Source organism: Mandrillus leucophaeus, unplaced genomic scaffold (genome assembly GCF_000951045.1).
Source record: "Mandrillus leucophaeus isolate KB7577 unplaced genomic scaffold, Mleu.le_1.0 Scaffold844, whole genome shotgun sequence".
NCBI lineage: Eukaryota > Metazoa > Chordata > Mammalia > Primates > Cercopithecidae > Mandrillus > Mandrillus leucophaeus.
The window spans coordinates 622,968-647,685 of record NW_012109186.1 but is presented as its reverse complement, the minus strand read 5'-3'; the positions used below and the strand labels follow the sequence as shown (position 1 = coordinate 647,685).

General features: G+C 37.3%; 1 protein-coding gene across 4 annotated transcripts in view; it reads right to left on the bottom strand.

The window, feature by feature from the left end:
- ATRX (alpha thalassemia/mental retardation syndrome X-linked) overlaps positions 1 to 24,718 on the bottom strand; it is a 280,335-nt gene that overhangs the window by 118,031 nt on the left and 137,586 nt on the right. For all 4 annotated transcript variants that reach the window (XM_011968463.1, XM_011968465.1, XM_011968464.1 and 1 more), the window contains 5 exons: positions 19,732 to 19,873; positions 18,357 to 18,466; positions 17,326 to 17,472; positions 16,991 to 17,168; positions 944 to 1,081 (listed from right to left, as the gene is read on the bottom strand). In XM_011968463.1, the coding sequence (XP_011823853.1) occupies positions 944 to 1,081; positions 16,991 to 17,168; positions 17,326 to 17,472; positions 18,357 to 18,466; positions 19,732 to 19,873 (715 nt within the window). The remainder of the gene's footprint in view (positions 1 to 943; positions 1,082 to 16,990; positions 17,169 to 17,325; positions 17,473 to 18,356; positions 18,467 to 19,731; positions 19,874 to 24,718) is intronic.

The following is a 24,718-nucleotide window of genomic DNA, read 5'->3' as shown; positions in this document are numbered from 1 at the left end:
ATCAAATAATAACAACTGTTATTCAGTATTCAGTTGGGGCTACACAAATAGTTAAAAATAAATTAATTACTAATGTATTTTGTAAGACTAACCCATTTTGTAAAAATTAATAGAGCTATCACTTGTCCCATACTATACAGGACCACAATATGAAACAGCATTTCTATAAATATGGTAATAGAAGAGAAAAGAGGAAAACTGGAACAGATAAAAACAAACATAAAGTATAGGCTAAAGTGAAATGACTAGTATTACAAACGATAAAATAGCAAAAAGTTACCATAAATACACTAAAGGAATGTAACACAGAGAAAAATAACAAAAAGCCATTACAGTGGGAAAAAAAGTGAGTGATTACAACAGGAAATTTCAATTTGTTACTTGCTGAATAATCTCATGTTCCCTTCTTTAGTGTCACCACAGACATATGAAAATGAGGGAAATTCACAACTTACTTCCCTAGGTTTACATCAACTACCTTTAACCTCAGCAAATTGTCCTGCCATGGATTCAGCAAACCTCTCCTTCTCCCATCTCCACTTTACTGAAATATTCACAGTTCCCATTTCTTCTTGATTTCTTAACAGTACATGCCCCAAAACTGGAATATCTCCTTAAAATTATCTGGAGTAATCACATACGCTTATGTAATTTTTAAAGCAATCATTAAGACTTCTGATACTCTTGCAATAAATCACATTCCATATTTATATGTGAACATTCACAATGGTGTATCTCTTGACTGTCTTTTACCACTCATATTTATAAAACATCTCATTTGAAAAGTATGTTATTCTTTCACAGCAGACTAAGATGAACCTATGTAGATCATGGTCTAGGATTATACTAGAGTAAGCAGAAGAAAGGGCAAATGGTAAAGTTACAAACATATTATCCGAGGAAATACCGATATTATACTGCATAATCAGAGATATTAACTCACACTCAATTAGGTTATTTTGAAGTGGTGTTCCTGTTAAAATAATCCTCCTCCTTGATCGTATAGAATTCATAGCTTTAGAAACAGCAGATGCTTCATTTTTTAGAATGTGGCCTTCATCACAAACAACAAAATCAGGGCCTACAAAAATATACAGAAAAATAACACAATTAATATACAATAAAACTGAAAATGTGATCCATTTAAGTAAATAAAGTCAATCCCTTTAAAGTGCTGATCTTAAAGGAAGATAAAATGACATCACTGTAAGTATAAACATATTTTATCTGCTCCTGTATCTGGTTAATACAACACTAATTATACTAATTATATCCAAATGGTAGAGCATTGAAGTACTACTATAAATGGTACTCAAAGACCTCTGAGTATACAAAAATAAGCAAAAATAAAAACAACAAGAGGGAAAAAGTTCCCCCTAATAGATATAGCTTATTTTTAAAAATGTCTTTTAAAATTGAAAAGTCTTTAAAGCTATTTCAGCATATCAACTTAAACTATCAGCAAAGACTAACAGCAATGTATATATACTTGAAAAGACAAATTTCAAAACTTACACTTTTAAGAATAATATATGTCACAATAGACCATATAATATTTCCCACTTAGTTCAAATAACATTCATTGCTGAGGAAAAATTTTAACTGATAAAAGAAAGTGAAACTGGTTGTTACATGGGTACAGAGGGTAGGGAGAACAGCTTTCTAGGTATAAAAGATCTTAAAAGCTTAAACTCAGAAAATATTTGGGATTGCAATATAAAAAAGCAACAATATTTTATTACTATGGAATGCATTTGTAACTGAACAAATAAGTTCCACAGCATTTGTGGACTCTTTTAGAAAGGCTTATTTGTTAAAATAACAGATACATATATTTTTTCCTTTTTTTTTTTTTTTTATTTGAGATAGTGTCTCACTCTGTCGCCCAGGCTGTAGTACAGTGGCGCAATCTTGGGTCACTGCAACCTCCACCCCCCGGGTTCAGGTAATTCTCCTGTCTTAGCCTATCGAGTAGCTGGGATTACAGGTGCCTGCCACCACGCCTGGCTAATTTTTTGGTCTTTTTAGTAAAGATGAGGTTTCACCATGTTGGTCAGGCTGGTCTCGAACTCCTGACCTCAAGTGATCTGCCCGCCGTGGCCTCCCAAAGTGCTGGGATTACAGGCATAGGCCACCAGGCCCAGCTGATATATATTTTTTCCAGGGTATAATACATACTCAATTTGCTTGCTGGTTAACATATACACACATATTACTTAATTGTTGATTTCAACAAAGCAGCTGTCAAATTATCCCCCATCTGGTAAGCATTAGAGAAAATGTAACTTTTACATGACTTCAAAAGTAACTGCTTCAGTATGACAGACCAAATAATAACAACTGTTATTCAGTATGCAGTTAGGGCTACACAAATAGTAAAACAAACAAACAAAAAAAAAACACTACTAATATTTTGTAAACCTAAAATCTCTAGCTTTGTATTTAAAAATTATGCATGCCTTACTTTGAATCTGAAAATATTTTCTACAGAGAAAATAATGCCTTTTACAGAAGTGATTTAAATGGTTTTACCACTTAATACTCCATATCCATGAGGATGCGTTGAAATGGGTACTCTCATACACTCTGTGGGTGTCTAAACTAGTATCAAACATTTTGGAAGTCAATTTTACAATAACTATCAAAATGCAAAATGTACAAACCCTTTGACCCATATTTCAATTTCTAGGAATTGGTCCCAAAGATATTCTTCCACAGGCACCCAAAGATACACAAAAGAATGTTCTCCATAGCACGGTTTGTTATGCAGGAAAATTGAAAACAACCTAAAAATTTTTCAGAGGGGATCTGGTAAATGGGGCTTAAACCATGGAATAATGGAATAAGTCACAGAGTTAAAATTAATAATGTAGACACACCCCCACTGGCGAAGCTGAAGGTTTGTTTGCAGGAGAAATTCCCGACTTTACCTGGAGTTGAGTCAAGTTAGAGAGCCAAGCCAAGCGAAACACAGGGGTAGAGGAAGTAGCAGAACGGCACTGGGAGCTCGCTGGATCCCCAAGCAGCCCATTCCTGCCTGGCAACACAGGGATCCATCAGGAGGGTGGCCATCAGAGCAGGGGATAAAACTCCACAGGAAGAAGGACTTCTGTAGCTGAACTCCTTAACAATTTGAATGGGGCAAGAAGCCTGGCGGCCAGAACTCTGGGGGAGGGTGCAAATCCAGATTGCAGACTTCACAGGTGGGGGATGAACTAAAGCCCTTTCTTTTGCAGCTTGGAGGTGGAAAGCCTCTGGCAAGTTTTCAAGGCAGACTCGCCCTCCCCCAGGAAACACAATCTGGGCTGTTTCGGTGGTGGGGCGGGGCGGGGGGGGGGGGGGGGGGGGGAGAGGTGCACGGTGGGAGTGAGACAGACCAGCCTTTCAGTTTGCGTGGGAGCTGGGTGAGGCCTGTGTGACTGCTGGCTTTCCTCCCACTTCCCTGACAAACTGCATGACTCAGCAGAGGCAACCATAATCCTTCTAGGTACATAATTCCAGTGACCTAGGAATCTCACCCTAACCCCCTCAGCAGCCTCAGCAAGACCCACCCAAGAAGAGGCTGAGCTCAGACACGCCTACCCCCGCCCCCACCTGATGGTCCTTCCCTAACTACCCTGATAGCAGAAAACAAAGAACAAATACTCTTTGGAGTTCTAGGGCCCCGCCTACCACGCACACTACTATAGCTGATGCATTCTGGAAAGCGCCACCTCCTGGCCGGAGGCCAACCAGCACAAAAACAGAGCATTAAACCAGCAAAGCCAAGGACCAGCATGGAGTCCATTGCATCCTGGGCCACCCCCACCAGTTCAGGCGCTAGTATCCATGGCTGACAGACCCATATACGGTTCACATTACAGGACACTGTGCAGACAAACCCCAGTACCAGCCTGGAGTCGGGTGGACTCGATGGGTGGCTAGACCCAGAAGAGAGACAACAATCACTCGAAGCCATATCCACAGGAAAAGGGGGAAAGTACTATATCTAGGGAACACCCTGTGGGACAAAACAATCTGAACAACAGGCTTCAGCCCTAGACCTTCCCTTTGACAGAGCCTACCCAAATGGGAAGGAACCAGAAAACCAACCCTAGTCATATGACAAAACAAGGCTCGTCAACACCCCCCAAAAATCACACTAGTTCACCAGCAATGGATCCAAACCAAGAAGAAAGCCCTGATTTACCTGAAAAAGAATTCAGGACATTAGTTATTAAGCTAATCAGGGAGGGACCAGAGAAAGGCAAAGCCCAATGCAAGGAAATCCAAAACATGATACAAGAAGTGAAGGGAGAAATATTCAAGGAAACAGATAGCATAAACAAAAAACAATCAAAAATTCAGGAAACATTGGACACACTTTTAGAAATGCAAAATGCTCTGAAAAATCTCAGCAATAGAACTGATCAAGTAGAAGAAAGAAATTCAGAGCTCGAAGACAAGGTCTTCAAATTAACCCAATCCAACAAAGACAAAGAAAAAAGAATAAGAAAATACAAACAAAGCCTCTAAGAAGTCTGGAATTATGTTAAACGACCAAACCCAAGAATAATCAGTGTTCCTGAGGAAGAAGACAATTCTAAAAACTTGGAAAATATATTTGGGGGAATAATCAAGGAAAACTTCCCTGGCCTTGCTAGAGACCTAGACATGCATATACAGGAAGCGCAAAGAACACGTGAGAAATTCATCGCAAAAATATCTTCGCCTAGGCACACTGTCATCAGGTTATCCAAAGTTAAGGCGAAGGAAAGAATCTTAAGAGCTGTGAGACAGAGGCACCAGGTAACCTATAAAGGAAAACCTATCAGATTAACAGCATATTTCTCAGCAGAAACCCCCGCAAGCTAGAAGGGATTGGGGTCCTATTTTCATCCACTTCAAACAAAACAATTATCAGTTGAGAATTTTGTATCCAGCAAAACTAAGCATCATATATGAAGGAAAGATACAGTCATTTTCAGACAAACAAATGAGAGAATTTGCCATTACCAAGCCACCACTACAAGAACTGCTAAAAGGAGCTCAAAATCCTGAAACAAATGCTGGAAACACATCAAAACAGAACCTCTTTAAAGTATAAATCACACAGGACCTATAAAACAAAAATACAAGTTAAAAAACCAAACCAAAAAACAAAATGAAAAACCTAAAGTATGCAGGCAACAAGGCGCATAATGAATGCAATGGTAGCTCACATTTCCATACTAATATGGAATGTAAATGGCCTAAATGCACCACTTAAAAGATACAGAGCCGCCGGGTGCGGTGGCTCATGCCTGTAATCCCAGCACTTTGGGCGGTGGATCGCGAGGTCAGGAGATCGAGACCATCCTGGCCAACATGGTGAAACTCTGTCTCTACTAAAAATACAAAAATTAGCTGGGTGTGGTGGCACGCACCTGTAATCCCAGCTACTCGGGAGGCTGAGGCAAGAGAATCGCCTGAACCCGGGAGTCGGAGGTTGCAGTGAGCCAAGATCGCCACTGCACTCCAGCCTGGTGACAGAACAAGACTCTGTCTCAAAAAATAATAATAATAATAAATAAATAAATAAATAAATAAATAAATAAATAAAAGATCCAAAATGCATAAGAACTCACCAAACAACTATCTGCTGTCTTCAGGAGACTCACCTAACACATAAGGACTCACATAAACTTAAAGTAAAGGGGTGGGAAAAGACATTTAATGAAAATGGACACCAAAAGCGAGCAGGGGTAGCTATTCTTATATCAGACGAAACAAACTTTAAAGCAACAGTGATTAAAAGAGACAAAGAGGGATATTATATAATGGCAAAAGGCCTGGTCCAACAGGAAAAGATCACAATCCTAAACATAGATGCAACTAACACTCGACCTCCCAAATTTACAAAACAATTACTAATAGGCCTAAGAAATCAGATAAAAAGCAACAAAATAATCAGGGGAGGGTTTCACTCCACTGACAGCACTAGACAGGTCATCAAGACTGAAAGTCAACAAAGAAACAAAGGATTTAAACTATAACCTGAAACAAATGGACTTAACAGATATATACTGAACATTTCATCCAACAACCGCAGAATATACAGTCTATCCAAGAGCCCATGGAAATTTCTCCAAGACAGACCATATGATAGGCCATAAAACGAGCCTCAATAAATTTAAGAAAACTGAAATTATATCAAACATTCTCTCAGGTCACAGTGGAATAAAACTGGAAATAAACTCCAAAAGGAACCTTCAAAACCACGCAAACACATGGAAAATAACCTGCTCCGGAAGGAGCAGTGGGTCAAAAACAAAATCAAGATAGAAATTAAAAAATTCTTCGACCTGAATACAATAATGACACAACCTATCAAAACCTCTGGGATACAGCTAAGGCACTGCTAAGAGGAAAGTTCATAGCCCTGAATGCCTACCTCAAAAAGTCCGAAAGAGCACAAACAGACCATGTAAGGTCACTAGGAACTAGAGAAACAAAAACAAACCAAACCCAAATTCAGCAGAAGAAAGGAAATAACCAAGACCAGAGCAGTACTAAATGAAATGGAAACAAAACAAAACAAAACAAAAAAATACAAAAAATAAATGAAACAAAAAGCTAGTTCCTTGAAAAGATAAATAAAATTGATATACCATTAGCAAGATTAACCAAGAAAAGCAGACAGAAAATCCAAATAAAGTCACTGAGAAATGAAACAGGAGATATTACAACTGACACTACTGAAATATAAAAGATCATTCAAGGCTATTATGAACACCTTTACGCACATAAACTAGAAAACCTACAAGAGATGGATAAATTCCAGGAAAAAATACAACCCTCCTAGCTTAAATCAGGAAGAATTAGATACCCTGAACAGACCAGTAACAAGCAGCGAGACTGGAATGGCAATTTAAAAATTACCAATAAAAAAAAGTCCAGGTCGGGCACGGTGGCTCCGGCATGTAATCCCACCACTTTGGGAGACCGAGGTGGGTGGATCACCTGAGGTCGGGAGTTCGAGATCAGCCTGACCAACATGGAGAAAACCTGTCTCTACTAAAAATACAAAATTAGCTGGGCGTGGTGGTGCATGCCTGTAATCCCAGCTACTCGGGAGGCTGAGGCAAGAGAAGTGCTTGAACCCGGGAGGCGGAGGTTGTAGTGAGCCGAGATCATGCCATTGCACTCCAGTCTGGGCAACAAGAGTGAACTCCGTCTCAAAAAAAAAAGTCCAGGACAAGACCAAGTCACAGTAGAATTCTACCAGACAGTCAAAGCATTGGTACCAATCCTTTTGACACTATCCCACAAGATAGAGAAAGAAGTAACCCTCCCTAATTCATTCTATGAAGCCAGTATCACCCTAATAGCAAAATCAGGAAAGATCACAACCAAAAAAGAAAACTACAGACCAAAATCCTCGATGAACATAGATGCTAAAATCCTTAACAAAAATATTAGCTAGCTGAATCCAACAACATACCAAAAAGATAATCCACCATGATCAAGTGGGTTTCGTATCAGGGATGCAGGGATGGTTTAACATATCCAAGTAAATAAATGTGATACACCACATAAACAGAATTAAAAACAAAAAATCACATGATCATCTCAATAGATGCAGAAAAAGCACTCAATAAAATGCAGCATCCCTATATGATTAAAACTCTCAGCAAAATCGACATACAAGGGACACATCTTAATGTAATAAAAGCCATCTATGACAAACCCACAGCCAACATAATACTGAATGGGGAAAAGCTGAAAGCATTCCCTCTGAGAACAGAAACAACACAAGGATGCCTACCCTCACCACTCCTCTTCAAGATAGTACTGGAAGTCCCAGCCAGAGCAATAAACGGAATCCAAATCAGTAAAGAGGAAGTCAAACCATCACTGTTCGTTGATGATATAATCATTTACCTTGAAAACCCTAAGGACTCCTCCACAAAGCTCTTAGAACTGATAAAAGAATTCAGCAAAGTTTCCGGATACAAGATTAATGTACACATATCAGTAGCTCTTCTATACACCAACAGCAACCAACTAGAGAATCAAATCAAGAACTCAACCCCTTTTATAATAGCTGCATACATACATACATACATATATACATAAATAAATAAGATAGGATATACCTAACAAAGGATTCAAAACACCTCTACAAGGAAAACTACAAAACACTGCTGAAAGAAATCACAGACGACACAAACAAATGGAAACACGTCCCATGCTCATGAATGGGTAGAATCAATATTGTGAAAATGACCATATTGCCAAAAGCGATCTACAAATTCAATGCAATCACCATCAAAATACCATAATCATTCTTCACAGAGTTAGAAAAAACAATTCTAAAATTCATATGGAACCAAAAAAGAACCCGCATAGCCAAAGCAAGACTAAGCAAAAAACAAAAACAAAAACAAAAAACAAAAAACAAATCTGGAGGCATCACACTACCTGATTTCAAACTATTCTGAAAGGCCACAGTCACCAAAATAGGCACACAGGCCAATGGAACAGAATAGAGAACCTAGAAATAAACCCAAATACTTACAGCCAACTAATCTTCGACAAAGCAAAGAAAAATATAAAGTGGGGAAAAAGCCACCCTTTTCAACAAATGGTGCTGGGATAATTGGCTACCCACATGTAGGAGAATTAAACTGCATCCTCATCTCTCACCTTATACAAAAATCACCTCATGATGGATTAAGGACTTAAACCTAAGACCTGAAACTATTAAAATTCTAGAAGATAGCATTAGAAAAACCCTTCTAGACACTGGCTTAGGCAAGGATTTCCTGATCAAGAACCCAAAAGCAAATGCAATAAAAACAAACATAAATAGTTGGGACCTAATTAAACTAAAGAGCTTTTGCATGGCAAAAGGAACAGTCAGCAGAGTAAACAGACAACCCACCAAGTGGGAGAAAATCTTCACCATCTATACATCTGACAAAGGACTAATATCCAGAATCTACAACGATCTCAAACAAATCAGTAAGAAAAAAACAAACAATCCCATCACAAAGTGGGCTAAGAACATGAATAGACAATTCTCAAAAGAAAATATACAAATAGCCAACAAAAATATGAAAAAATGCTCAACATTACTAATGATCAGGGAAATGCAAATCAAAACCACAATGCGATACCACCTTACTCCTGCAAGCATGGCCATAATCGAAAAACAATAGATGTTGGTGTGGATGCAGCCATCAGGAACACTTATACACTGCTGGTGGGAATGTAAACTAGTACAGCCACTATGGAAAACAGTGTGGAGATTCCTTAAAGAACTAAAAGTAGAACTACCATTTGATCCAGCAATCCCACTACTGGGAATCTGCCCAGAGGAAAAGAAGTCATTATTCGAAAAAGATACTTGCAAATGTATGTTTATAGCAGCACAATTCACAATTGCAAAATTGTGGAACCAGCCCAAATGTCCATCAATCAATGAGTGGATAAAGAAATTGTGGCATATATATACGATGGAATACTACTCAGCCATAAAAAGAAATAAATTAACAGCATTTGCAATTACCTGGATGAGACTTGGGACTATTATTCTAAGTGAAGTAACTCAGGAACGGAAAAGCAAACATCAAATGTTCTCACTGATATGTGGAAGCTAGGCTATGAGGACACAAAGGCATAAGAATGACACAATGGACTTTGGGGACTTGGGGGTAAGATTGGGAGGAGGGCAAGGGATAAAAGACAACATATATGGTGTAGTATATACTGCTCAGGTGATAGATGTACCAAGATCTCACAAATCACCGCTAAAGAACCTACTCATGTAACCAAATACCACCTGTACCCCAATAACTTATAGAAAAATAAAATAAATAATAATCTGAAAAAGATGCATATCTCTATGTGCAAACCTTGAAAGATATGACAAATCTATTATTAAATAAAAAGGAGTATGTTACAGAATAGTTGTCTATATTATGATCCTATTTGTGTATTTTTGCTGTAATAAATCATAACCATGAGTCTAATGGATTTTCTGAGTTCTGTGAGTCCTTCTAATGAGTTATTAAGCCTGAGGGTGGCTTTGAGGACCACCTGAATGTTGCAATACCAAATACATGCTTCTGTAAGCACAAAAAATTCCTATAAGGATGTAAATGAAACAATAATGGGACTAGGAGGTAGGGAACTTTTACTTTTCAATATACAACATTTTCTTCTGTTTTTATTTTGCTTAAGGATATGTATTACTTTTATAATTTAACTTAAAAGAACTATTTGTTAGCATGGCAATGGAAGGAGAGTGGTAGCCCTATCGTTAGTAAGGATATCTGAAGAACTAGAAGAATTAAGAATAAAAGTAGGCCAGGTGCGGTGGCTCACACCTGTAATCCCAGCACTTTGGGAGGCCGAGACGGGCGGATCACGAGGTCAGGAGATTGAGACCATCCTGACTAACACGGTGAAACCCCGTCTCCACTAAAAATTTTTTAAAAATTAGCTGGGTGTGGTTGTGGGCGCCTGTAGTCCCAGCTACTCGGGAGGCTGAGGCAGGAGAATGGCGTGAACCTGGGAGGCGGAGTTTGCAGTGAGCCGAGATCTTGCCACTCCAGCCTAGGCGACAGAGCGAGACTCCATCTCCAAAATAAAAAAAATTAAAAAAAATAAAAAAAATTAAAAAAGGCTGTGCGCGGTGGCTCACGCCTGTAATCCCAGCACTTTGGGAGGCCGAGACGGGCGGATCACGAGGTCAGGCGATTGAGACCATCCTGGCTAACACAGTGAAACCTCGTCTCCACTAAAAAAACAACAACAACAAAAATAGCCAGGCGTGGTGGTGGGCGACTGTAGTCCCAGCTACTCAGGAGGCTGAGGCAGGAGAATGGCGTGAACCCGGGAGGCGGAGCTTGTAGTGAGCCAAGATCGCGCCACTGAACTCCAGCCTGGGCGACACAGTGAGACTCTGCCTCGAAAAAATAAAAAAATAAATAAATAAAATAAAATAAAAGTAAATGCACTCATTAATAACCCTCAGTCAATGAAAAAGTTAAATTGTTATTCATATATCAAACATGTTATTCATCATATTAAATAGAATATGAATTATTATAAGATAGGAATGTATATAACATTTACTAACATAAAAAATTACAAATAAGTATTTTTAATGTTCGAAAAGAGTAAGTTTTAGCTGGCCGTGGTGGTTCACACCTGTAATGCCAGCTACTACTCAGGAGGCTGAGGCAGAAGGATTGCTTGAGGCCAGGAGACCAAGACCAACCTGAGCAACATAACAAGACCCTCATCTCCAAAAAATTAGTTGTGTGTCAGGAGTTCGAGACCAGCCAGGGTAACACAGTGAGATCCTTATCTCCAAATAATTATCTGGGTGTTGTCAGAAGTTCAAGACCAGCCTGGACAACACAGTAAGACTCTGTCTCTACCAAAAAAAAAAAAATTTTAGTTGGGCATGGCGGCACACTCCTGTAGTCTTAGCTCCTCAGAAGACTGAACTGGGAGGATCACTTGAGCCCAGGATTTGAAGCTACAGTGAGCTATAATCATGCTACTGCACTCCAGCCTAGGTAACAGAATGAGATCCCCATCTCCCTGCCCCCTAAATACATACATACATACATACATACATAAAATACATAAAATGAAATGTTTTAGTTACCTTTTATACTTTCTAGAAAACTTCATTCCCAAACAATGACATATATATATGAGATAGGAGGGTTTCAAAATACCTACACTTAGAAATACTTATACAGAAACTACAGGGGGAATGGCAGTCATGAGGCTCTGGAGAGCAGAAGAACAGGAATTTAGAGAAAGACTTGAAGAGAATTTCTTCTGTTCAAAAAATCAAGTGTGACTAAAAGACTATGTTAACTTAAGATAGTTCAATACCCTATGGAAACTTGTCATTATTTTATAAAACTACATAGATCTATCTTATTGCTCAAAGCAAAGAGTACCTTGAATTAATATTGTGCATATGCACATTCACACATACACATAAAAATTATGTCCTCTCAAGCTACAAAATGTGGAACATTCTTCTAAAAACAGTAATGTGAATTAGAAAACTCCACCAGATCAGTTTAAGTACATTAAGTAGAAAAATATGCCTCAAAACAAATGGTAAATTAGGGAAGAAAGGTCAAATAAAGGTTTTGTCACATACTATTATAGTTAAATGTAAATTCTTTTTCAGTGTTACATTGCCACCTATTGGTGAATTTTTTACATAAAAAACCATAAAGAGAAAAGTTGATAAAATGTTTAGAACTGTCCAAGTAAACCTCTATTAAATCCTTGATCCAGTAGAAATAGGAAAGGTAACAAAATGTTGTCACTTTCTTGTTCAAGAAACTGGGTCTCACACGCCGTGATGATTACGATCTCCATGATCATAGTTCACTGCTTCCTTGAACTCCTGGACTCAAGCAATCATCCCATGTCAGTTTCCTGAATAGCTGAGACTACAGGTGTGTGCCACCACACCTGGTTAATTCTCTTATTATTATTATTTTTTTTTTAAGATATGGGGTCTCACTATGTTGCCCAGGCTGGCCTCAAACTCCCAGCTTCAAGCAATCCTCCTGCCTTGGCCTCCCAAAGTATTGGTATTACAGGTGTGAGCCATTGCACCCAGCTGATTCTTGTCACTTTAAGCTACTAAGGCTTGGGATAATTGTTATGCAGCAATAGATAACCAGAGCAGCTTGGGATAATTGTTATGCAGCAATAGATAACCAGAGCAGCTAAGTTCAAAGATGAACACTACTATCTTAACTCTGGTCAGCTCTAAATACTGTTTCCAATCCTAATACATACTCCCAATTTTCCAGGCTTCTGATCTAATAGCCTACCTTTTAAGTTTACGACCTCAGCTCATCCTTAAGAATCTCATACCCAAAACTGTCTGGTTCTGACATTTTGCTTCCATCTTGAACTTCAATTTGGACTTTTCTTTGACATTACACCCAAACTTCAGTCTTCACATACTCTGCTGCCATTTGTATGATTCTTCACTACCACTAATTTGTTCCAAATCAGAGAAAATAAATTGGGCAGAAAATGGAAAACATGTACTGGAAAATTAAGTGTTACACTTAACAGATCCCTTCTAATAAATTTAGAAGTACTTAACAGATCCTGACACTTTAGACTTCAGTGGCAAAGAAAATTATATCTAAATACTACCACTAAACAGATCCTGACACTTTAGACTTCTGTGGCAAAGAAAATTATATCTAAATACTACCACTAAACCTTAAAACTTACTACAGTTTTAATATATTCCATGTTATACATGATGGATATTAGAAGATTCTTGTTGTAGATGGTTACCCAGCTATGGCAGAGGAACTATCTCTAATACTCATATATACTCTGGAAAGGAAAATAGAAGTAGAGCTTCAGTTTCTTGAAGAACTTCCAAAAAAACCTAATGGAGAAACCAGCCCCGCTTAAGTTTTAACAAGGGTAATCTAGGTATTTATTTTTTTAATTATCAAAACAAACAAAAAATATAACTTACTCAACTTGATAAAAGACACCTATTAGAAATCCACAGCTAATGTCATACTTAATGGTGGAGAACTGAAAGCTTTCCCTGAGATAAAAAACATGACAACCAACTGCTCTCACCACTTACATTCAACATTATATGGAAATTTCTAAACAGGGCAATTATGCAAGAAAAAGAAGTTAAAGACATTCATATTGGAAAGGAAAAAGTAAAACTATTTCTACTCATCGACTGTATGATTTTCTTAATAGAAAACCCTAAATCACGTGCACACACACACACACACACACACACACACACACAACTATTAGAACTTATAAATGGACTCAGCTAAATCGCAGGATACAGAATCAGAATACAAAAATCTGTTGTATTTCTATATACTAACAAAGAACTATCTGAAAATAAAAGTAAAACAATTTCAATTCCAATAGGCTCAAAAAGAATAAAATATTTAGTAATAAATTTAAGAAAATATGTCCAAGACTTGTACGCTAAAGAAATTAAAAGACTTAAATAACATTTCATTACTAAAAGAAATTAAAAATCTAAATAAATGGAAAGAAATTAGATGTTCATGGAGGGGAAGATTTAATATTGTTAAGATGGCAATATTCCTCAAATTAATCTACAGATTCAATGCAATATCTAACAGAATCCCAGCTAGCTTCTTTGAGGAAATTAAAATTTCAAGGAACCTCAAATAGCAAAACAACCTTGAGACAGAAAAATAAAGCTGTAGGACTTCCTCCTGATTGCAAAGCTTACCACAAAGCTACAGTAATTAAAACAATGTCACACTGGCATAAGAACAGACATATAGATCAATAAAATAGTATTGAGAGCCTAGAAATAAACACATACATCTATGGTCAATTGATTTTCAATAATGGTGTCAAGACTCTTCAATGAAGAAAGAATAGTCTTTTCAACAAATGTTGTTAGAACAACTGGATATCAAAATGCAAAAAATGAAGTTGGACTCCTACCTCATACCATATACAAAAATAAACTGAAAATAGATCATAAACATAAAATACAAGAGCTAGAATTATAAAATCAGAAAACACAGGTGAAAAAATTCATAACCTTTGATTAAGCAATGAATACGTGGATATGCATTAAATGCAAAAGCAACAAAAGAAAAAATAGGTAAATTAACTGTCATCAAAATTTTAAAGATTAGTACTAAAAAGATTACATAAAAAAGTAAAAAGACAACTCACAGAATGGAAGGATATATTTGCAAATTATATGGGTGTGTTTACATCTGTAAATGTCAATTTTCAATAAAAGGAACCATGATGTCTTCAAGAAATGGCTGACTCTGGGGCCGGGACAACATAACATGAACCTGGAGCATCCTGTAATGCCAGAAAGTAATAAAGTGCTCAAAGCCAAAAGGATAGGGACATATCAAAGGGTAGAGGACCTAACCTTAAAAAAAGCTCCCAATGGCCAAGGTAAAACAATTTGAGCAAAAAAAAAAGTAGTAATGGTTTATAGTCCAATGCACAAACTAAAAATAGATGAGTATATAATTATATAAATCAAAGGCTAAAATAAATGGGTGAGAAAAGATACATTTTTCTTTAAAAAATCCAAATTTGATGTGTAGATACTACCCACTATAGGAGATGGAGCTTAATTTCTACCATCCTTGCATTCAGGTGGGCTAGACCGAGTGACTGGATTCCAATGAACAGATGAGGGACAGGTAAAAGTAGCAGCTCTACAGGAGAGAAACCTGACAAACTCTACCATAACCAAGTGATGAAAATTAACATCATCAGTGACAGCATGTGCTTATCATGTACCCCCGATATGAGGTATGATGTGACAAAAGGGTATGTCACCTCTGGCATATTCTTTCAAAACCTCAGTCTAATCTCAGTCTAATCACAAGAAAAACTATAAATTCAGATTAGTAAACACTCTACAGGATATCTACCTGGACGGTCCTCCTTAAGATTGATAAGATAATGAAAAAATAAAGATTGAGAAACTCTCATAGACCAGAAGACTGTTAGAGACATGATAGCTAAATACAATGTAGTACCCCAGATAGAAAAACTGGTGCACTACAAATGCAGTTCAAGTTATTAATAATAATGTGTCAACAATGGGCCAATTTCTTAGTTTTGAAAAATCTACCATGGCAATGTAAGATGTTAACAATGGAGGAACCAGATGTTGGGTATATGGGAACTCTCTGCACTACCTTTTCAACTTTCATGTAAACAGAAAATTATTCCAAAATAAAAAGTTTTTTTTTTTTTTTTTTTTAGATGGAGTCTTGCTCTGTCACCCAGATGGGAGAGCAGTGGCACGATCTTGGCTCACTGGAACCTCCAGCTCCCAGGTTTGAGCGATTCTCCTGCCTCAGCCTCCCGAGTAGATGGGACTACAGGCGTGCAACACTATGCCCAGCCAAAATTTTTTTTAAATGTCACTAAATGATAAAACATGGCAATGACAAATGTTACCCTTCGTGTTAGAAGCTTTAATTTTTTTCTTTCATTTTTTCATGAACAAATAAGTACACTAAGCACCTGAAATTGTTATATTAAACAATTTCAAGGAAATCTTGTGGAAAAAATCTGCTACAATGATACTAGACACTAGCTTATAATAATTTTTCAACAATAAACCAGCCACAGGATTTTTAGACACCTATTTTAATCGTGGGAAAAAGATAAACTTATTATTAGGCCTTAGATTTGTGATGGCAGTTATTTTGCTATGTATTAACTACCTCATTATCTTTAAAAAAGAGGCAAAGCCATGGATTCTAAAGATTACTATCACTTTGACAATGACAATTACCCAGACTTTCTCAACAAAAATAAAACCTCAATAGTGTCTTAAAGTAATATGATATGACAAGATAAACATATGAAGAAAAAATTGCACAAATTAATAATCGTAGATTAAAAATTAATTTTAGTTTTGCAGACAGTACAACGTGTTGCTTTTCCAAGTGTCAAATATATCAACATCTGGCTCTCACATCAGATTACTATCCCATAAGGATAGACAGTATTGAAAATACTAACCTTTCACACTGATGGCCCCTTAAAAGGAGATAAGCAAGCAGCAATTCTTCTAATGACATGAAGTTTGGAAAGACACAAACTGTTTTCAGGATATGGAGAGAGCTCTTGTTCTCACCTAGTATTTGGATAGCTGGAAGAATCTTTGATTGCAACACAGGCATCTGATGCATTTTTAAGTGTTTACAAAGTATCCCCTAAAACCCTAAACACTTTCAGACTCAGCAAATAAATTCTTAACAGCTGGCGACATTAAGGGTGATTTTATCTTATTGAAATACTAAGAATTTTTTAAAAGGTAAAAACCTGAAGGATAACCAAAACAAAGACCAGATACTTAGTAGTGGTGCAATTAGTATTTGTTAAATAAAATATAAACACATCTTTGATTCAACTTGCTTCTTTATGTCACTCTCTATTAATACCTTACCTGGATCAACCAAAGCTTTGTTAAATATTTCTTTAAGTTTCCGACTCTTCACATTCCTTCCTTGAGCAAGATTTCTATACATCTCATAGCCTATGATCATAACACCACCATCTTCTTGCCACCTCTGCAGCATGTAGCTTCTCTCCTGAGGACGTTTCACAGTTGCTAATTCAGAAACCTTTTGTGGGGAAATAAAGATTTTTTTAAGTAGCTACTAAAAACATGTGAATACTAAATATTCCCATTGAAATATGCATCGCTAGTAATTAAAAACAGTTTACGATATGAATTTCATGTGACTATTTTAATAATAGAAAACATTTAAAATAAGTTACCTCAAGCTTCTCATCATCTTTTAATCCCTCTTGCCACTTCTCAAATTCATTCATCCAATTCAAAGCAGTATTAAGAGGACAAACCACTAACGCTGTGCTGAAATCCAGTTTGTCACACAAAAGAACTGTATGAAGAAAACTTACCACCTATAAGAAAACAGATTGTCACCTTCGTAAATATCCAGAAAAAACGTAATAAATTAAGCAATCTTACAATGTTATAGCTTTGTTTTGCTTTAAACAATAAAGCAACCAACCAAACTGCCAGAATTTCCAAACCAGGCAAGGCAGAGGGAAAGAGATAGTAAAATGCAGAAGTTCAAACAGATGATGCATCAGGCTCTCTCTAAAGCTCCATGATTCTATGAGCAATGTGAATAGTATAAAATGATCCCATACCAATACTAAGTCCTAGGTCTCCATAAAATGTCCCTATAGTCTTTCAGAAAATACCATGGCTCATTTAGAAGAGAATCATGTTACATAATATTTTTCCACTTTAATGTGTTCTGACCCATTAAATCTATAATTACTTTATAGTTTAAAAGTACAAATACATTCACCAATTTTACATCTGTTACAACTCCTGCCATTTGGAAATGCAGTAATTTTAATAGTAAAAGATACTTTACATCATACTTTACTTTTCTCATTACTTTAACATCATAAGCCGTTAAAAGTTGCAAAAAAAAAAAAAGTTAATTTCTACTTTAGAATCTTTGCAGTTGTTGGTCATACCTGAAACCCCACAGGCTCGCTTCATTAGGACCTCTGCTCAAACATTACCTCCTAAAAGATGCCTTTCCTAACTCAATATCCTCCCTTAACATTCATTTTCTGAAAGTACATATTTTTTATTTGATTAGCAGCTCTCTCCTCCACTAGAATATAAGCTCCTTGGAGACAGATCTTGTTATTCTTGTTCACTGCTTTATCTTCAGCCCCTACGACTGTGCCTGAAACATAATAGAATCCAATATATATTAATGAATCCACAAAAACAGGATACTTTCATATTCTTCAGCTCTTACCTGTAAAGTCTTACCAAGGCCCATACAGTGGGCAAGAATGCATCCTGAACCTGGAGATTTCTTTGTTTTTTTCACAGACTCACAGCAGCAATCCCACATAAACTGAACACCTAAAAATAACAGCTTCATTAAGTTAAATTTAAAGGTCCAAGTTAAAAACTTCCTTTATATAAACACATCAAAAACATAACCAAAACTTCTAAGAAACAGCATTAAAGAAAACACTTAGCTAAAGAATTTCTTATATGTAAATGGGATTTTTTCCCACCAAAGTAAACCAGAAACAAGTTAACACAAATACAGGACAGGGGGACTTTCCTTCATCCTCTCTAAGCTATCCACAGCAGATGTTCTCTATTCCCTGAGATGGTTCAAAGAAACATAAGAATACTCTAAAAGAGAAACATGGCCGGGCACAGTAGCTCACGCCTGTAATCCAAGCACTTTGGGAAGCCAAGGCAGGTAGATCACTTGAGGTCAGGAGTTCAAGACCAGCCTGGCCAACATGGTGAAACCCTGTCTCTACTAAAACAAAAAATAAGCTAGGTGTGGTGGTGGTGTGCACCTGCAGTCCCAGCTACTCAGGAGGCTGAGTTGGGAGAATCACTTGAGGCCAGGAGGCAGAGATTGCAGTGAGCTGTTATAGCACCACTGTACTCTAGCCTGAGTGACAGAGTGAGACTCCATCTCAAATAATAATAATAATTTTTGTAAAAAGAGGACAACTTTATCCAAAGACAGAATGGCTTCCTATCAAAAATACCTTTGAGTTTACTGAGTCAATCAGGAAAAAAGAAAAAAACCAGGAGATAATTTCATCATCTTTTCCTTTATTCAATAGTAAACATTGAGAAAGAAAGGGGCCTAGCAACTCAAAAAGTAGGAACTACAGAACCTCCCTTACTAATTAATTCACATAAACACTCAAAACTGACTTACTGATTCAACTCTAATAAAGCAGAGGGTAGGAACAGTTTGGTATTGTTCTAATACAAATGTAGGAATATTATTTTAAAAATACCTGAAAATGGCTGAAATAGCATTTCTAAAACAGGCTTTTAGCTAGCTACAGCTCTTCCCAATCCCTAGCTGCCCTTAGGCCAATCTTTGCTAACTAGGTGAAACCCACTTGCTATATCTACCCATTTTTAAGCAGCACTTCTCTCCCTTTTTATAATACTCATTGTGTTTGCAATCACTCAATTTTTTTCTTCCTCATTTGTTTATGAGCTCCATAAAGGCAGGGGGATTGTGGATTACCCGCCACAATCAACAATTTACCTCCAGCACTTAGCAGGATGTAAGGCAGCTGCCTCACATCCAAATATTGGTAAAATTTAACTAAAAATTATGGAATCATCTAATAGTTTCTTACCATCTACTTGATGGGGTTTCAATTTGATAACCATATTTCTATGAACCTGCACTAAAGGTTCTTTGGTTTCTTCATCTTCATCTAAAACCAACTTGGTTGTTATTGGACACTTGGTGGGTGAAGCATCTTCAATTTCTATCACCTACAAGAAAAGGAGTTGTTGATAGGTAAGCTCAAAGAAATCATTCAAGCAATGGTCATTCTTACTAAGGGAGATTTTCCAAAATATAGACACATTTACTCCCATACCACAAATCCAATTGGTATGATTTGGATATGTGTACCCACCAAATCTCATGTCAATTGTAATCCCCAGTGTTGTAGGTGGAGCCTGGTGGGAGGTGGTCGGATCATGAAGGTGGATTTCTCACGAATGGTTTAACACCATCCCCTTTGGTGCTATTCTCGTGACAGTGAACGAGTTCTCACAAGATCCAGTTGTTTAAAAATGTGCAGCACCTCTCCCTCACTCTCTTGCTCCTGCTCCCACCATGTGAGGTGCCGCACTCCCCCTTTGCTTTCTGCCATGATTGGAAGCTTCCCGAGGCCTCCCCAGAAGCAGAAGCCACTATGTTTCCTGCACAGCCTGCAGAACCGTGAGTCAATGAAAACTCTTTTCTTTATAAATTACCCAATCTCAGGACTAATACACCACTATTTTGCTTCAATAAAGCCAGGACAGAGCCCAGGGTTTTATGTCTTCTAAAATCAAAACTCTCCAAAAAATTTTAAATCACTTTGATAATGTCAGTAATTTAGCTCAACAGATCTCAGCCTGGGTATTTCGACACACATTTATTACGCAGAGTTGTGAAAAAAGCAGTGTTCCCTGTTGCTGGTTACTATGCCAAAAAAAAAAAAAAAAAAAGAAGAAGAAGAAAAAGAAATAAGAAAAAGAAGAAGAAGAAAAGAGGGAGGAGTGGGGAGGAGGAGGAGAACTCCAAACTAATCTACGGTAGTACCATTACAATTTGAATGAACATGTGGCTCCCAACAAAAGATAGTTCTATTCTTCTAGAGGATATTTGAAAATGTGCAATCGTATTTATGATTGTCATAATTATTGGTCAGAGCTGGTATTTAATGTAGGAGGAAGGGAAGGCAAATACAAGCATTCTATAATGTGAAAGACAGTCCCAAACAAGAACTGTACGACTCAGAATGTCAACACGACTACCACTGAAAAACACTATGAATACATGGTGTGAAAAGAAAAAACATTTAGAAACACTGGTTTCGGAACCACAGGCTCAAAAATCATGATAGGAACATATAATACCTTCTAATTACAAAAAGGAAACAATTATCACAAGTTCCTTATTTAAAATAAAACTTAAGTAGATATAATATATGCACACAGGTAACAAGTGTATGCTTGCATATATTTTTTGCTGTCTTATCCTAATCTCTACCCATTACATAGTATATTCAGTAACTACATAAGATAGGTACAAGTATTACCATTTGACAGATGAAAGAACTGAGTGACAGAGAAGTTAAGTAACCTGCACAAGGTCATACAACTATTGAGTATCATGACACTGAGATTTACATAGAGGATTGATCCCCCGAGTCCATGCTCTTAAACATTACAAAATACTAGTTTAGTAAAAGAAATGCTTGTAATAAACAGTTTTATGGTTCCACTGAAAAAAAAATAGAAACTTGTGATTTTAAAATCACAAAAACATTATGCAGTTGGGTGCAGTAGCTCACTCCTATAACCCTAACACTTTGGTAGGCTGACGGGGGTGGATCGCCTGAGGTCAAGAGTTCAAGACCAGCCTGGCCAACATGGTGAAACTCTGTCTCTACAAAATATACAAAAATTAGCCAGGCTGGTGGTGGCTGCCTGTATTCCCAGCTACTCCAGAGGCTGAGGCCGGAGAATCGATTGAACCTGGCGGCAGAGGTTGCAATGAGCCGAGATCGTGCCACTTCACTCCAGCCTGGGTGAAAAAGCAAAAGCTCCATCTCAACAAAAAAAAAAAAAAAAAAAAAAAAACTTAAAAAAATTTTAAAAACAAAAACATTACGATGGGGAAGAAATAAAATTTTAGGAACTTTTTTTCTTATTTACAATTGAAACTAGTAACAAATGAATTTGTTAAATGTTCAATATAGAAATTTTCAAAAAAGTAGATGGAAGATAATAATAAATCCTATTACCCATCACTCAGCTTCAAAAATTATCAACTTAAGGCCAGGCGCGGTGGCTCACACCTGTAATTCCAACACTTTAGGAGGCCGAGGTGGGCGGATCATGAGGTCAGGAGTTCGAGACCAGCCTGGCCAATATGGTGAAACCCCGTCTCTACTAAAAATACAACAACAACAACAAAAATTAGCCAAGCGTGGTGGCACGCACCTGTAGTCCCAGCTACTAAGGAGGCTAGGGCAGGAGAATTGCTTGAACCTGGGAGGTGGAGGTTGCAGCGAGCCATGATTGCACCACTGCACTCTAGCCTGGGTGACAGAGTGAGACTCCGTCTCAAAAGAAAAAAAAAATTATCAACTTAAGGCCAGTTTTGTTTCACTGACAGCATCTTACCCATTGTCCAACTCCCCAGATCCCACAAATCATTTTGGAGCAAACACAAGAAAGTATGCAATATCATCTATAAAATGTTTGTAAATGTCTCTTTAAAAGGATACTTCCTCTTTGTAAAACCATAAGATCATTGTCACATCCAAAAAACTACAAACAAGTCACAGATTTGCAGTAAATTATCTGAATAGATATTGTACTTACATAAAATTGTGATATCCAAAACCAAGATTAACACTGAGAAATAGTGTGGTGAAGCAAAAATAGCATAGGCCATTTAGACCCAAATTCCGTTTCATCAAGCTATCTAAACCCTCTTAGCTTCTGTGTCTGAATCTGCAAACTGGGAACGATTATCAATAGTTTCCACAAGGTTGTTCTGGAGATTGAATAAGGCAATGTATGCAAAGTATCTGGCATAGGTTAAGTATTCACTAAATTATTACTGTGTCCTAACCTGGATGTGTAGTAGCTTCATATCACTGGGGTAAAGCCATTATATAAAAATGGAAGATTCCCTAAATATCTTATCCTGTTTACAAGGTGTGGTACACAGAATCCTGAAGTGGCCCCAGAATTACCGACATCTGATATAAACACCTTGCATAATCCCCTCACCTTCTGAGTATGGTTGAGACCTGTAAATATAATTGGGCTATCATTCGCATAATTGGCCCACTAATAAGCTGACTCTGATTTAATCAAAAGGGAGATATTCTAGTGGGCCTGACCTAATCAAAGTGAGCCCCTTAAAAGACTGAAATGCTTTCCTATTGATCTCAAAGATGATGCAATCTGCCATGTTGTGGAGCGAGAACTCTAGTAGCTAAGGACCTAAGTGTAAGAACTGAAAGGAACTAAATTCTGCCAACAAGTGAACTGGAAAAGGATACAAAGTCTTACGTGAAAGAAAAACTCGAGTTAACATCTTAATTTCAGCTTGGTGGGACACTAAGCAGAAAACCCAGTAGAGCCATGCTCAGCTAAGCCATTCCCAACTTCCTGACCTGTGAGACAAATCAATAAATTTGTCTTAAGAGGTTAAGTGTGTGGTACATTTTAATGCCGCAATAAAAAACTAATATACAAGGCTTTAATTAAGATTTCTGAACCAATATTAATCAGTGACTTGATGATACTTTTTTTATTAAGTGCTGTCTTCAGGACTGAGGATTAGTGTATCTTCATCCTAAATGTAGGAGGAAATAAGTTATAAAGAAATCATCTACCTATTAGTGACTAAGTAGATCTGTTTATGCACTCAAGCTACAATACAAGGAAACTTTATTTAACTAACAATACTGGGTATACACCCAAAGGAAAATAAATCATTCTTCCAAAAAGACACAAGTACTCTTATGTTCATGCCATGCTATTCACAATAGCAAAGACATGTAATCAGCCTAGGTGACCGTCAATGGTGGATTAGATAAACAAAATGTGGTACATATACACCACAGAATACTATGCAGCCATAAAGAAGAAAATCATGTCCTCTACAGCAACTTGGATGCAGCTAGAGGCTATAAATCTAAGCAAATTCACATAAGAACAGAAAACCAAATACCACATGTTCTCACAAGTGGGAACTAAACACTGAGCACGCATGGACATCAACATGGGAACAACAGACACTGTGGACTACTGGAGGGGGAGGGAAGGAAGAGGGCATAGGCTGAACAACTATTGGGTACTATGTTCACTACCAAGGTGATGGGATCCACACCCCAAACCTGAGCATCACACAATACACCCAGTAACAAACCTGTACATGCACCCCCCACCCCGTATCTAAACTAGAAGCTGAAATTTAAAAAATAATAAATACACAGCAATGAAATAGGAGAAAAACTTAGGACAAATAATCACTTAAGGTGTAGTAAAAATAAATACAGACATGAAATGTCTCCCATATCTGAATTGAAGGGAAAATAAAGGAAAAAAATCACCTGACCAAAATATTAAAAGGTTGAGCCAAACTTCTGCTTCCAGTCATGATAGTTTATTAGGAACCAGGTTTACCTTCCTGCTGTAATCAAGTAGAAAAGTGGGCAAAATATACGAAAAAAATTTTTTTCAGACATTGAATAAAGACACCACAGGACCCTGATCCCTGAAAGTAGGAAAACCAACAAGAAGACCCCTATATTCCCCTTGAATTGGTGCCTAAAGGATCAGGGAAAAACGATTCCCAAGGAGAGCACTGGAGATATATTAAGTTGAAGAAACAAAGATCAGGCTGAGATGACTGAAGTTGCAGGGCAGACTACAAAGAAAAAAGAGCCACACAAAAAGAACTCAAAATCGAGACAGGATTCACTGTGAGTCATGGCTGAACATTAAAATGCACACATGAGGAGTGAAACTTTGTGAAGCCAGGCAGAGCAAGACCAAGAAGCTGTGAGCTAAACAGCTCCCAGCGATCACATGGTACTGGGA